The sequence below is a fragment of the Paramacrobiotus metropolitanus genome, unplaced genomic scaffold (genome assembly GCF_019649055.1).
Source record: "Paramacrobiotus metropolitanus isolate TYO unplaced genomic scaffold, Prichtersi_v1.0 Parri_scaffold0000061, whole genome shotgun sequence".
In the NCBI taxonomy this organism is placed as follows: domain Eukaryota; kingdom Metazoa; phylum Tardigrada; class Eutardigrada; order Parachela; family Macrobiotidae; genus Paramacrobiotus; species Paramacrobiotus metropolitanus.
This window is the reverse complement of record NW_026570281.1, coordinates 633,664-645,674: the sequence shown is the minus strand read 5'-3', so window position 1 is coordinate 645,674 and position 12,011 is coordinate 633,664. Positions and strand designations below refer to the sequence as shown.

Below are 12,011 nucleotides of genomic sequence, written 5' to 3'. Positions count from 1 at the left end.
TCGTTCTCTTTGAGTATATAGGCGTAGTTATAGAGTCGTAAAACAACAATTAAAAGCAAAACGCTATGTTAAAAGCCAAACTCCATGTTAATATTTCCGAACCTCACAATCAGCGATCAGACATTGTCATAACAAACGTACTAGTACGTACTGTAAGAACTTACTTGTGGCGAATATGATCGGAAGCGCCGCCTCAGGGAGATCGACTTTGGTGTCGCTTGCAAGCCGCTGCACTATGCTGTCAGCCAACAAGCCACTGCTGTGTCTTGACTGTCTTCTATATCTCTTCCAGAGTCGCATCGGTATCACTTTAGTTGACTGATTGATTCATTTAATTTTTAATTTTTGATTGCATTCGTACGAGTTACGTGTCTTTTGTCTGGTTTTATTTCGTGAACGGTTCAAAAAACAAATAAACTAGTGACTATGAGTAGACTGTATCACTGCGGCTGAGCAGAGTATTCTTTGAATCCGTGATTACGACGTCGCAGCGTGACATCTCCGATACGACTACCGAACTCACTCACTCCTTCGGTGCAATTGCTTCCCGTTGGCCAAGGTAAGCCCATACGCTGACTTTAGGTTTCGGAAGCTCGTAGGTTTCAAAAGCTTTAGTTTTCTTTAGTGGTTGCTCTTTCATTGCGTGCGCTTCTAACTTGGGGATTGGGATGCGAGTATTTCGAACATTACTGAAAAATATGTGGTTTATTTGCTCTCAGAAGCTCTTCCCAAGGGAATTATAGTAGTTTTGTTGGAAAGTAAATAAGGATTTCGCCTGTTTTTATGGTGATTGTCCACGAGATGATCCTTTAACGTTGAATAATTTGCCCTGCATTGCTGATAAATCGTTAGCGGTTAATAAGCAGTTTGTTTTTAATAGTACACGGTAGCTGTCACGGGATTATTAGAACTAATGCTCCTGTGGTGCGCCCATGGCACTACAGTACTGAGTACTTTATGCTTCAAATTTCATGCATAAAAATACCCCGAAATTCCTGTCCTCCTTAAAAGACAGCGTACTGCATTCAGCAGCGTAATTAACTTAAGTGCGTAATACTGAATTTAAATAATTGCATAGGTAACCCCGTAACACAGTCTGGATTTTTCGAAAAGTAAATTATGCGAAAACTGTATAAGTTATCAATAATTAAATTATAATTTATAATTATTATGTGAATTTTATAGATGAATTCCATGAGTTTATCTGACCGTCGTGGGGCTAAGCCCCAGCCGAGCAAGCTTTTCCGCATGGATTATCTGCCCTCGCTGCCGATGAAATCAGCGCCGAAGGAAAAGGCGCTGATGCACGCCAGCAACAAGAAGATTTTCATCGGGCCCAACTACCAGGCAGAACTGCCCGCCCTCCAGTCCACCCCCGCCGACCACTACTACCAGCACGTCCATCGCCGCCACGAGATCCCGCTGTGGAAACCCACCGACACCATCACCCCGGAGAAACTAACCGCTCTCCTGGCGGAGCTGAAGAGCAAGGGTTTCGACGAGGACCAGGTGCTGGCCTTCCTTCTCTTCCAGGAGTACAAGGTAGACGCCACCCTGGCCGCCCTGCAGCACGACTACGTGGGCAAGCAGGAGGGGATGCCGCTGCACGACAAAGTGCTCTTCGTGCAGGGTTACGGATTCCATGGGAAGAATTTTGAGCGGATCCGGGATCTTGTGCCCAACCACTCCATCCAGACGCTGATTAATCACTACTACACTGAATTCAAGCGGAACAAGGCCAATAATAAACTGCAGACGACGACGCGCACTGAGACAGAGGTGCGGAAATTGTCTAATGCTCAGTTGATGACCGATCCCAAAGCGCCGCTGGCCGCGGCGGTTAAGGCAGTCGGGCGACCGCGGATCCTTCGTGATGCGGCCAATTCCGCTGCCGTTTCGACCGAGATACCCGAGGAATCCACGGAGGGAATGCTGTTTTTGCGTGCTCGTCAGGTAACGACAGTTAATTTCTCTCCGTTTGCTGATAGTTTGACATTGTTTATTATTAGTTATTTTTTTACGGAATATTATTCCCGCATTCGGCATTTCGATTTTATTTTAGTTTAGCGAAAATGTATGACATTTTGTTTTTATCTTTACATGACCAAGTGTAAGATTACGAAATACTGCATTATTATCGTAGTGTGGTTTTTGTTAGCGCAAAGTGGAAATTTCTGTGTTTTGTTTACAGAATAAATCTGTTAACTCTATTCTTCCTTTAACTACTAAATAGTAAATTCAGATGATTTGAGTATTTACCGAGTGTCTGCAGGGTGAAGCTATGGATGATGAAATGGCAGGCTTGGATGAGACCGACGAGATGGATGAGTCATGGGAAGGTCAAGAACGCCGCCTGGAGCAGCAGCTGGAGGAGGAGCGTCAGAAGATGGCCCAGCTGGATGAACAGCTGGCGCAGTTGGAGCAGGAAGAGGGTCTGAAGGAAGAGAAGAAGCAGCGCGAGACCTACCAGGATGAACTGCTGCAGGATGACACGCTTGGACAGGCGCGCACCGAGGTCACCAAGGAGCCGACACTGCTATGGCATGCTGAGGAGTTGAAGATGTTCATGCGCTCACTGGTCGAATATGGGAAGGATTTCGGACGCGCCAGTCGGCTGTTGCCGAACAAGACGGAGCAGCAGGTGCGCAATATGTTTTACAATCGGGGACATTTTTACGGCCTGGAAAAACTTATACAGTTTCACGACGAGAAGGAGGCGATGGCTGCCAGCAAGAAATCGGCGTGATGCTCAAATGCTGTGCCCACATTTCGTTGGCTCACTGGCTCTCGGGTTGGCATTTGGCTCTTGCTTTACGTAACAAACGATCTCATGTGTAATCATTGCTTTTTTGGCCCGATGATTATGATTTGCCACGCATCGCTGATGTTCATTCTACCGTTATTACCGACAAAATTTTCGAAGAAAGCGCATAATAATTTACAAACCAAGTGTTTAGCGCGCATACAGTTGTTTTTGCAATTTTTGCGGTATTTATGTTCTGCATCCGCGCTTGCCCAGGTGTGGTGAGAGCCGGTTATTACGTCTTTATTAGGAAAAGCGTGAGATAAAAAAATCAACAAAGAGAGAAGGCAGTAGGGATATCACAACAGATCGTTTGAATCGAAAGGCATCATTTCAAAAAATAATAGAGGTTCACTTATAGCCAATTCAATCATAACAAGCCACAACTGAGACCAGAGTCGCACATAGGAAGCATCCGCGAGAATCCAGAATATACACCCAGAAAGACAACCCGTCCCATCACCTAATCCAACATCAGCTAACACCCATCGCTTGCCACAGTCACACGTTAATCAACAATCAATCCATCAGCACACAGCGTCGTCTACCAACGCGGATGGCCGGTGGCGGCGGCCGACGCTTCTTGAGGCGGACGCCGGTCTTCCTAGTCAGGGCCGGATCGATGCGCGTCCAAGGAAAGGTCCAGTCTATCGCTGAACGAGATTTCTTTGGGGGGACTTCTTCCGGTGTGGTCAGTCTGGTGTCGTTTTCGGGAGTCAAGGAGGCTGCTCCAAAAGCACACACATTTGTATTTTTCACCGCCCAAACCACGCAAAAAAGTCGAATTTTATATATGATTTTTCAGCAACCCAGATGCAAGCACAGTCACACTTTCACAAAATAAATTTCTTATTTGTTTTATAAAAATAGTAAAATTAGTTACCTATTAAATCCATTAATAACTGACGCTGCAATTTTGTAAACCTTATAATTTTTCTTTTTTTTATGTCAGCAGCACCCCTAAGGCCCAACGATTGAACAGCAAAAAAAGCGATACTAAAAAGCGATAAGATGCACCATGCATCCAAAAATTCAGCGTAATCCTTTAATTAAATTGTTCTCGCAGTTTCGCAGAATTAATAATGCTATAATCTGCGATTAAAGGTTTGTAATAGTTTATCTGTATTAACTTTAAATAAAAATAAAAAAACCCAGTATCCACGTAAGCGAATCTGATAACATAACTGCGAAAAAAGCGTTTACGAACCTGCACGACTGCGGACACTGTCCTGGTCTCCTTTCTCCACCTGCATTTCTTTGCCATTCTCGCCGTGCAGCCGCCCAAAGAAATCCTCAAACAACCCCGCATCCAGAACGCTGGCGTTGTGCCCATCCGCCAACGAATATAACTTCCAATCTTCAGAGTCCGCATCGTTCACATCAAGGCTGGCTGGAGGACTCGGCGAAGGCAATGTCAGGTACTCCGAAGAAACATTCGACAATGGCGACGCAGAGTAAGTCTGCTGCAAAGATGACGGAATGATATCAACCTGGCTAGACGGCGAACTGTGTCGCGAGCGGTGAGACGTTCCAGGCTCCTGATCATCATCGTCGTCCGAACTGGGAGTGGCATAGCGCAGATGAAACGGCATCCTTCTCGTCGTCATGGGTGGAAAAACCATTCACACGAAACACAGGCTTGAGCAGAGAAGAGAGCTTCATGCACGATAAAGTAAACTCGCTGCGCAAACTTTTTTGACAAGGTAGATTTTTTGTAAGGAACACTTGTCGCAGTTTGCAGAGCGAGTACCTGCGGGCCTAAACAGGAAAAGTTAATGCAGATATGTAAGTAATTGTCAGCGTCAAGCGGTGAGCATTGCGACAAGGTCAAAGATTCCATAACAGCATGCCCTATGATCTATGAGTATGTATTGTACTCGTCTTCACACTGGTAATAGTACTAGTGGTAAAACGAAAAAACCGTAAACACTGAACCAACGTGCTAACAGTAAGTCGTGCTTCATAATTTTTCTGTTTTTACCGCTCAGTCAGTGGCTTTCTGGTTGACAATTTAAACTAAAGGTTGTGACTGCGGGTCACTGAAGCATGACTGAAGTAAGAGCTTTTTGTGATACCTTAGTGGATGAAATTACCAAGCAAAAGCTTGTATTAAAAGGTTGTTCGATTTGGATCTAAAGTTCAATACGAGTACCGGGCGTTCGCTTAGTGACATCTACATGATTATTAGGTAGTCTAGCGCAAATTTGTTGTTATACCATTTTCATTTTTGTACTTAATTCTCGCCTCTACGTTTTTAATTCTGAATAGTTACAGAAAGGGATTTGTGAGTATAAGTTGTACTCGTACGATCAATGCAACAGGTTATGTGTGTACTGTAAATATCCCATCGGTATAATTTCTTTTAATCATAAAAAAGCACAATCGCAGAAACGGGCCGCACATCCGTTCTTTTGTGACGCACAAAAAGCACAGTCTGCAGACTGTAATTACGACGTCGAATTTAAATTCCCAGATGGACTGCAGAACCTGTACAAACTGAAACGAGAACAAGATTAGGTGGATGGCGCCGACGCCGCTTCGTCGAGACTGTCGCCCACGTCCTGCACAAAACAGTCCGACGGCAGCGCGTTTCCTTCTGGCTCCTCGGCAGGCTCGGAAGCAGAAAACTTGCTGAGAACATTCGATGAGCGCTTCATCAATTCTCGTATGGCCATCGTGGCATAGACCGATGCCAGCAGATTGAACTCCATGATCAGCGCCATGTAACTTCCTGTGTGAACATCAAATGATATTCCCTGTGAATGCCTTTACAGCACATATTCGCCAGGGTAAAGCAACCAACATTTCAAAACTGAATTAAAGGAAAAAAACGCTAAGTTCGAAGCCATACAAAGTTTCGACTTCCTATACATTTAAATACCACTTACAATACCACATAACTGCAAGATGCACACATGTTATCGCAAATGATGTTTGGCACCTTACGCCTAATAGTCGTATGAGAGCATTTACTGACCCGATTCTGCCGAACTGGGCGGCAGCGAAACACCATTCAATACATCCCCATCTGACAGCAACAGCATCTGGTCCGGATCGTCAAAAAATTTAATTTCCCATCGGACATCGCGTGGCTTCGTAACCAACGGGCGATAGCTGCCCGACAAGGAATAATCTCTACAAAAATATATTCATACAGAAAACGCAGTAAATCGTATTAGAAACTGCATAAGCACTTTATTTTATGCCGACTCCGCAGATCGATGCCGTCTTTCCGGGTGATATCCAAAAGGAATTCGGTAACTACAAAAACACACTGATTAACGTACGCTGATCTGGAACTTGGCAAAAACGGTAACACCCACCTGGTGTTTGAGGAAACTGCACATCGTAACCCGGCAGAGGGAGCAGGACATCATAAATGCTGTACGCTTCCAGTTCCGCTTCCGTCAGAATCGTCACCTCCGCTTCGGCGTCCGCACCGCGCTTCAGGCGCTTAGCATCGCCGTGGCTTGCGGTTTTGTACACCAAGTCACCCACCACCGGTTTCCGGCCCAGCTCGCGAATGCGGTAGGATGCCGTCAGGTTCCATAGATAACTGTTTCACCACAAAAACCGGCAGCTTATTAATCAAGAAAAATACAGATATGAAGATTGGAAACTTTAATGCCAGAAACAGCAAAAAACGATTTTGGATATTCGCGAAAATCCTCAAAAAATTCTTCGTTACCTGCATTCACAGAAGAAAAAATTCAAAAAATATTATTACTGCACCTTCTAATTATTAAAACAGAACAACTGTTACGAAACGGTACTGTGCGCCGCTGTTTGTCCAGTTTTAATAGCTATTCCACCACAAAACGCGCATACCTTTGGTAGCTGTGAACATACATCATCCGCATGTTACGCGGCACAGCCTGCAGTGCCGCCAACCAGTCGTCCTTCTTTCTGGCCAGTTCCTTCAGCACAAATCCCTCCACGCATGACTTCCGTCCCAACACGCGCAGTGCCGCCTCGGCATCACCCGTCTCCACCCACACCGCCCGGCACTTGGCGGTGACCACGTTATCGTTTTCCCGCGGCTTCAGAATCAACTGCACAGCTTCCGCCCATTCTGCCCGCAACAGCGCCTGCCCCACCTCGAAGGTGGCTACCTCTGTTGTCCCGAAACGCTGCAGGCCGAAATAATTGACAAAACCCTGTTCCGCGAAGCTCCGCGCCGCTTCCTCGACGCGCGTCCTGTCCGTGAGGGACACCTCCCGAATCACCAACCGGAAACGGTTGCCGGTCAGATCCCCCAGTTGCAGTTGCTTCTGTGCGTAAGCGATGTTTCCGATGAGCACTCCGGTTTGGTTGAAACCGGCCAGGCGCTGAGGATCCCGGAAACGGACGGACACCTTCTGGACGGTCTTGGCGCGTTTATCCTTAACCCCGGCGTACTGCAGACACTTGGGCGGCAGGCGCAGGTATTGTCCGATCCGGTGGACGGCCTCCATGGTGTCGGTGTTTTCCTTGTACAGGATAAAATGCAGAAAGTGGCTGGCTCCGTCCGCTGAGCGGTTCATGCGCGTCGCCTCCTGCCGACGGAAGGCCGGCGTCCGGCTGGAGGCGCGGCTGATTTCGATCTGGTGGACGCCGGTGCTAGCGTCCCGAAGAGGCGTGCGCAGAAGTTTGTGAGTGGGGAAAGCCGCGTCGATCTGCTGGTGCAAGAGGCGGCGGGCGTTCTTATCCTCTGACGCCTTCAGCAGAACCAAAACAGCGCGTCACAAGTTGGAAACGTCAAGAAATATGTTCTAACTTACTTCGATAAGAAGATTGGCATCGTTACTGTGCAGAAATGCCTCGATTTTGGCCACGAGTTGAGGATCTAACCGTCCGCAGGCGGGAGCGACTTCTGAGGCGGCTGGCGTGTCGACACCGAGTCGAGTGAGGTGCACAACGTTGCCATCTGTGTCGATTTCGTTGACCAGAAAATCTGAGATCCTGTACTAGAGACAAAACGATGCTCCTTTGCTTACAGCGTACGGAGATCTTTGCTTAAGTTGCAGTGGTTCAAATCAAAGAAATAATCTGGAAATTTGCAGAAAGTCAGAAGACCCACCGGCTCTTCAGAGTGCCATCAAATCCGATTCCGCTGGCGAAGTACTCGCTGATACCGAAGAGCGTCTCCTTATCGACCATTATACCCAGCCCACTCGACAACAAAAATCATAAACCCAATTGGATAATCCGAATCCAGCCTCTCCGTTGGCGACAAGCGATGAAAAACTGCCAAAACGGGAACTCAAAAGTCGAAAAATCAAACAGTCAAAATTAATAGCCGAAAAATTTCTCTTACATACAGGCGGAAATAAATACATACTCGTAGCCGCAGCCTCTAGGCTGATGCACTGCAGTTATCTAACCAATGTTGGCAACCCACCTGCGGCGGCTTTGAGCTTTACTCCGATCGCGTTTTTCCCATAATTATTGGGAAGGCTCGATCAGGTGGGCCATCACAATATTTTGTTGTCCTGCTCCAGTTTGTTATCATTTGGAGGAAGGGCCATGGTTCGGAGCGCAATTCTCCTAAATTTGCTGCGCTATCCGCGCCGCTCGCTTACCCACCATCCCTGCCGACGATTTAGTCGGTTGTGCGCGCCTGCATTATGTGGGGTGCATCCTCAATCGTCTCCCTCCTCACTTCCCTTGCGGAAGACCCCCGTCCGGTTCCTGACGGCATTTCCAGAACCCACACCGCCCGTACCGCCGGACATTGCTACCCTCGCCAGCCAAACCGGCCAGCATTCTTTTCCTTCGCCATATGAGCTGGTGGGCGACGATCTGGCCGCGATATATGAGGAAATTCGCACGGTACGTATGCAGTCTGTATGAAGCTGCATTGCGGACACTATTTGAACTGCTATTTTATTTAAATTATTGAAACTTATTATTTTGATTATCATTCCAAATCACAACAAGGAAATTTGGTTTCACTGTTGGCAGGAGCTGCAATGCGATCTGCCCGATCTGGTGGACTTGGCGCGGTATTACTTCACGGCGCAGGGTAAGGCCTTCCGTCCCATGGTGGTGCTGCTGATGGCGGCGGCCTGCGGCAGACATAACGCCGATTACTGGTGAGCCCCGACTGCTAGTGTTTCATTATTGAATGGAGTATTGAGGAGGGAAGGTGACCATTGCGATATGATGGAACAATGTGGACTGTTGCAGTGATGCCGTGGCTCACAAGCAGCGCAAAGTGGCCATCATTGCCGAGATGATCCACACCGCCAGCTTGATCCACGATGATGTTATCGACGAGGCCGATACGCGGCGCAACAAGCCTAGTCTCCATTACATCTCCAGTTCCAAAAAGGTTGGTCATTCTGTCAGCTGTTCGGGACTTGCAATGTTTTTCTGCGGTTCCGTTATGCATGCACAGAGTAAAACAACTTTTTTTGTTGATATTATCGTAATTTAATTCGACATCCGCCAGTTGCAAACCAGTGGCTTCTGTGGTTTTGACATCTTTTGAAAGTAATTTTAGCAGTATTTAGAAATCATTCGAAATTTTTTAGCTTGCATAATATTTACTTATTTACTCGCATTTTTGTTATTAACGATAAAGTAGACTTTAATAGGCTGTTGTAAACTTATAAGAATGTTAATTGTATAAATACTGTGAAAAGATACTTAAAATTAATACTTCCGGGCAGGGATACTGCGAAGATGATCCTAGTAAAGTCGTTTGACGGGTTAAGGTGTTTTGTCCGTGACGCGTGAAGGTTACGACCATTTTCTTTGATGAATTTTCACTGTTAGAGGCTTTTTTCGGTTTTAGTGCAAAACTGCAAATATGTATGCTGGGTATGCAAAAATAGCGATGTGTTTAGTACATAATTTGAGACAGTTGGAAGGATTTGTAAAATATGAAAGGGAATTCGAACTAGAAATGCATAAGACGAATTATCACTTATAAGATTGTTTTGTAGGCGGTACTGACCGGCGACTACATTCTGTCGGTGGCATCGCGGGAATTAGCCCGGCTACGGCATCCGGACGTGATTATCTGCCTGGCGCAGGTCATTGAGGACTTGGTCAAGGGTGAACTGATGCAGCTCGGCTCCACCGACGCCGGTCAGTCGGCGACGGCGCGCTTTGCTGCCTACCTCAGCAAAACTTACCACAAGACTGCCAGTCTCCTAGCCAACAGCTGCAAAGCGGTATGACATTCGTATTGACCGTCGGTTGCTGTTTTTGCTGCATCGCGTTTTATGAAAAATAAGTAACTGATCTTATAATCTTGCTCTTGAGTCGCCGTCTGACAACAGCGAGATCATTTGACGGATTTGCGAGTGCTTTAACTGATTTGAAATGGTTCATCGAATAATGCACAATTATTGCAGTAATAACTTTATTAAAAAGGCCGGAAAAATGTTAGTTTTAAAATCACTCGAAATTCATTCCGTTTGCTGTTCTATCAGCGTAAAGATAATTTTAAGATTATATGAGATAACGTAATGAATTGTTAGACGCCTTCGTTAGTGTAAATTAATGACGTGGGTGTCACTGTCCAGAAAATATGAAAATGTTAATGTAAAATATACATAATATGAACTCGAACTTCTCATTCCCCTTATTGACTTATTCCCGAAGTGATATCTAGGTCGTGTTACGAGCCGCAGCTCTACAAATATGGAGACTAGTTTACACTTTTTCAACTTTACCTGGGTTTTAACCGTTCAGAAACTTAAGCCCCGTCATAATGATGAAGTATATGCAGTACTGCTCTGGGATAGACCAAATCGCCTTTATGTTGTTCCCGTAGGTGGCCATGCTGGGCGGCTGTTCGGCGGAAGTTGTGGAGGCGTCCTTTCAGTTTGGGAAGAATCTGGGCATGGCCTTCCAGCTGGTGGACGACAACCTGGACTACGTGTCCACTGACTCGCAGATGGGCAAACCGACCTCCGTCGATCTGAAACTGGGCCTGGCTACGGCCCCAGTCCTGCTTGCCGCTCAAACGGTAAGCTGAAAGTTCTACGTATGGATTGCGACTCGTAAGAAAATTTACGGCCCGCTACTGTGCAGCGTTGTTGATCGTCAGCAGTTTTAATTAAATTTGCTGTCTTAAGTGCATTGATGTGTCAGTTCTGGATTCCTTTAATGCTAGCAGACCGAGCAGAGTCCAGACAACAACCTGCTTGATGGTTTTCTAGGCCCCAGAGCTGAATGCGCTCATTGAGAGGCGTTTCCGGCAGGATAATGATGTTGAACTTGCGCGAAAAAGCGTTTTCCAGGTGAGTGGCACAAAGTTCTCCCGCCACTTTCAGTGTGATAAATTTGTGCCCTTTTTAATACCCCAGTTGCTACCTCTAACTGAAAAATTGAGATTATCCATTTTTTGCACCGAGCGCGAAGCGCGAGGTGCTGCAATAAGTCTTCGTCAAGAGCATAAAATTTGTCTGACGCCACGAAGAGCGTACGTGACGCTTTTCCAATTCCACAATCCCAATACCATTTCCCAGTGGTACTGGCGCTCGCGCTTGTGCAATAATGTGGTTCGCAACCACCGCTAGTAAGATGTAATTAGAGCAGTCTCTGCATTTTGATCCAACAAACTAGCGGATTATGTCCATTGCAGGAAAAAGGTGTAGAGCAGGCCAAAGTGCTGGCGGCCAAGTACAGTCAAGAAGCGGTTCTCCAGCTGACAGCGCTGTGCCGTTCGCCCGAACAGGAAGCGTTGGTGAAAGTGGCCGAGATGGTCTTGACGCGGTCGAATTAAGCAGCGACGCGCATTTGATGGAACAATGCCGGTTACATAATTTATTTGCATTTGTCACACACTGCATTTAGTGCGCTGTACAAAATCCTTTATTCTTCGACTTCCCTGTATCACCCATGGTTTTAATGTTTTCTTGCGTAATATTTTTTGTGATTGTCGTTTTTTCTTGCTTTGATTCAAAGAAGGCAGACGTTTCTAAATAAATAAATGGCATATTACTTATGCTGCCTGCCTCTGTGGTTCGAAGAATAAAATGTGCCTGCTGACATTAGCTGCAGAATTTATCCAGGGACCATCTTCCTTGCTCACTAGTCCGTACAAGGAGGATTGTCAGTGCGTCTAAACGATTACGAGCATATAATATAAATTACTTTATCGACTGCTGCTACTTCCGGTAACTATTTGTACAATTTTTGTATCACGATTTACCTGCCACCAACGCGGTTTTACCGCTACTTTGGAGGTGCTACTCAGCGCCCCAAGTCTCGA

The 12,011-nt window shown here is 46.2% G+C and overlaps 4 protein-coding genes across 6 annotated transcripts; 2 read left to right on the top strand and 2 right to left on the bottom strand.

Annotated features, from left to right (window-relative positions):
• The first annotated feature begins 271 nt into the window (after positions 1-271).
• Positions 272-3,092, top strand: LOC129593427 (REST corepressor 1-like). 3 transcript variants are annotated; one of them, XM_055489737.1, is made up of 3 exons: positions 272-559; positions 1,186-1,953; positions 2,273-3,091. In XM_055489737.1, the coding sequence occupies exons 2-3, from the start codon at positions 1,186-1,188 to the stop codon at positions 2,744-2,746; spliced, it is 1,242 nt and encodes a 413-aa protein (XP_055345712.1). In that variant the 5' UTR covers positions 272-559; the 3' UTR covers positions 2,747-3,091. The 3 variants fall into 3 exon arrangements, with proteins under 3 accessions (XP_055345712.1, XP_055345713.1, XP_055345710.1); XM_055489738.1 differs by lacking the exon at positions 272-559 and adding an exon at positions 574-758 and having other exon boundaries at positions 2,273-3,092; XM_055489735.1 differs by lacking the exon at positions 272-559 and adding an exon at positions 574-786 and having other exon boundaries at positions 2,273-3,092.
• LOC129593429 (uncharacterized) lies at positions 3,032-4,554 on the bottom strand. The gene is made up of 2 exons (XM_055489740.1): positions 4,011-4,554; positions 3,032-3,528 (listed from the first exon to the last, which is right to left on the bottom strand). Exons 1-2 carry the CDS (start codon positions 4,423-4,425, stop codon positions 3,323-3,325), a joined length of 621 nt encoding a protein of 206 aa, XP_055345715.1. The 5' UTR covers positions 4,426-4,554; the 3' UTR covers positions 3,032-3,322.
• Positions 4,555-5,050: 496 nt separating this feature from the next.
• Positions 5,051-8,062, bottom strand: LOC129593426 (pseudouridylate synthase 7 homolog). Its single transcript, XM_055489734.1, has 7 exons — positions 7,863-8,062; positions 7,564-7,744; positions 6,632-7,500; positions 6,127-6,359; positions 5,998-6,064; positions 5,781-5,938; positions 5,051-5,534 (listed from the first exon to the last, which is right to left on the bottom strand). Exons 1-7 carry the CDS (start codon positions 7,940-7,942, stop codon positions 5,317-5,319), a joined length of 1,806 nt encoding a protein of 601 aa, XP_055345709.1. The 5' UTR covers positions 7,943-8,062; the 3' UTR covers positions 5,051-5,316.
• Positions 8,063-8,244: 182 nt separating this feature from the next.
• LOC129593428 (all trans-polyprenyl-diphosphate synthase PDSS1-like) lies at positions 8,245-11,744 on the top strand. Its single transcript, XM_055489739.1, has 7 exons — positions 8,245-8,614; positions 8,747-8,877; positions 8,972-9,116; positions 9,733-9,963; positions 10,569-10,763; positions 10,957-11,037; positions 11,382-11,744. The coding sequence occupies exons 1-7, from the start codon at positions 8,309-8,311 to the stop codon at positions 11,520-11,522; spliced, it is 1,230 nt and encodes a 409-aa protein (XP_055345714.1). The 5' UTR covers positions 8,245-8,308; the 3' UTR covers positions 11,523-11,744.
• The last annotated feature ends 267 nt before the right edge of the window (positions 11,745-12,011 follow it).

Bases quoted from the DNA above. Each gene is read 5' to 3' on its own strand.
- LOC129593427 (XM_055489735.1), top strand. The intron at 1,954-2,272 runs GTAACGACAGTT...GAGTGTCTGCAG, and splicing joins TGTTTTTGCGTGCTCGTCAG to GGTGAAGCTATGGATGATGA.
- LOC129593429 (XM_055489740.1), bottom strand. From the start codon at position 4,425: ATGGTTTTTCCACCCATGACGACGAGAAGGATGCCGTTTCATCTGCGC. The intron at 3,529-4,010 runs GTTCGTAAACGC...CTTTTGGAGCAG, and splicing joins CAGTGTCCGCAGTCGTGCAG to CCTCCTTGACTCCCGAAAAC.
- LOC129593426 (XM_055489734.1), bottom strand. From the start codon at position 7,942: ATGGTCGATAAGGAGACGCTCTTCGGTATCAGCGAGTACTTCGCCAGC. The intron at 7,501-7,563 runs GTAAGTTAGAAC...GTTCTGCTGAAG, and splicing joins ATGCCAATCTTCTTATCGAA to GCGTCAGAGGATAAGAACGC. The intron at 6,065-6,126 runs GTGGGTGTTACC...GTGTTTTTGTAG, and splicing joins GCAGTTTCCTCAAACACCAG to TTACCGAATTCCTTTTGGAT.
- LOC129593428 (XM_055489739.1), top strand. From the start codon at position 8,309: ATGGTTCGGAGCGCAATTCTCCTAAATTTGCTGCGCTATCCGCGCCGC. The intron at 9,964-10,568 runs GTATGACATTCG...TTGTTCCCGTAG, and splicing joins TAGCCAACAGCTGCAAAGCG to GTGGCCATGCTGGGCGGCTG. The intron at 11,038-11,381 runs GTGAGTGGCACA...TGTCCATTGCAG, and splicing joins CGCGAAAAAGCGTTTTCCAG to GAAAAAGGTGTAGAGCAGGC.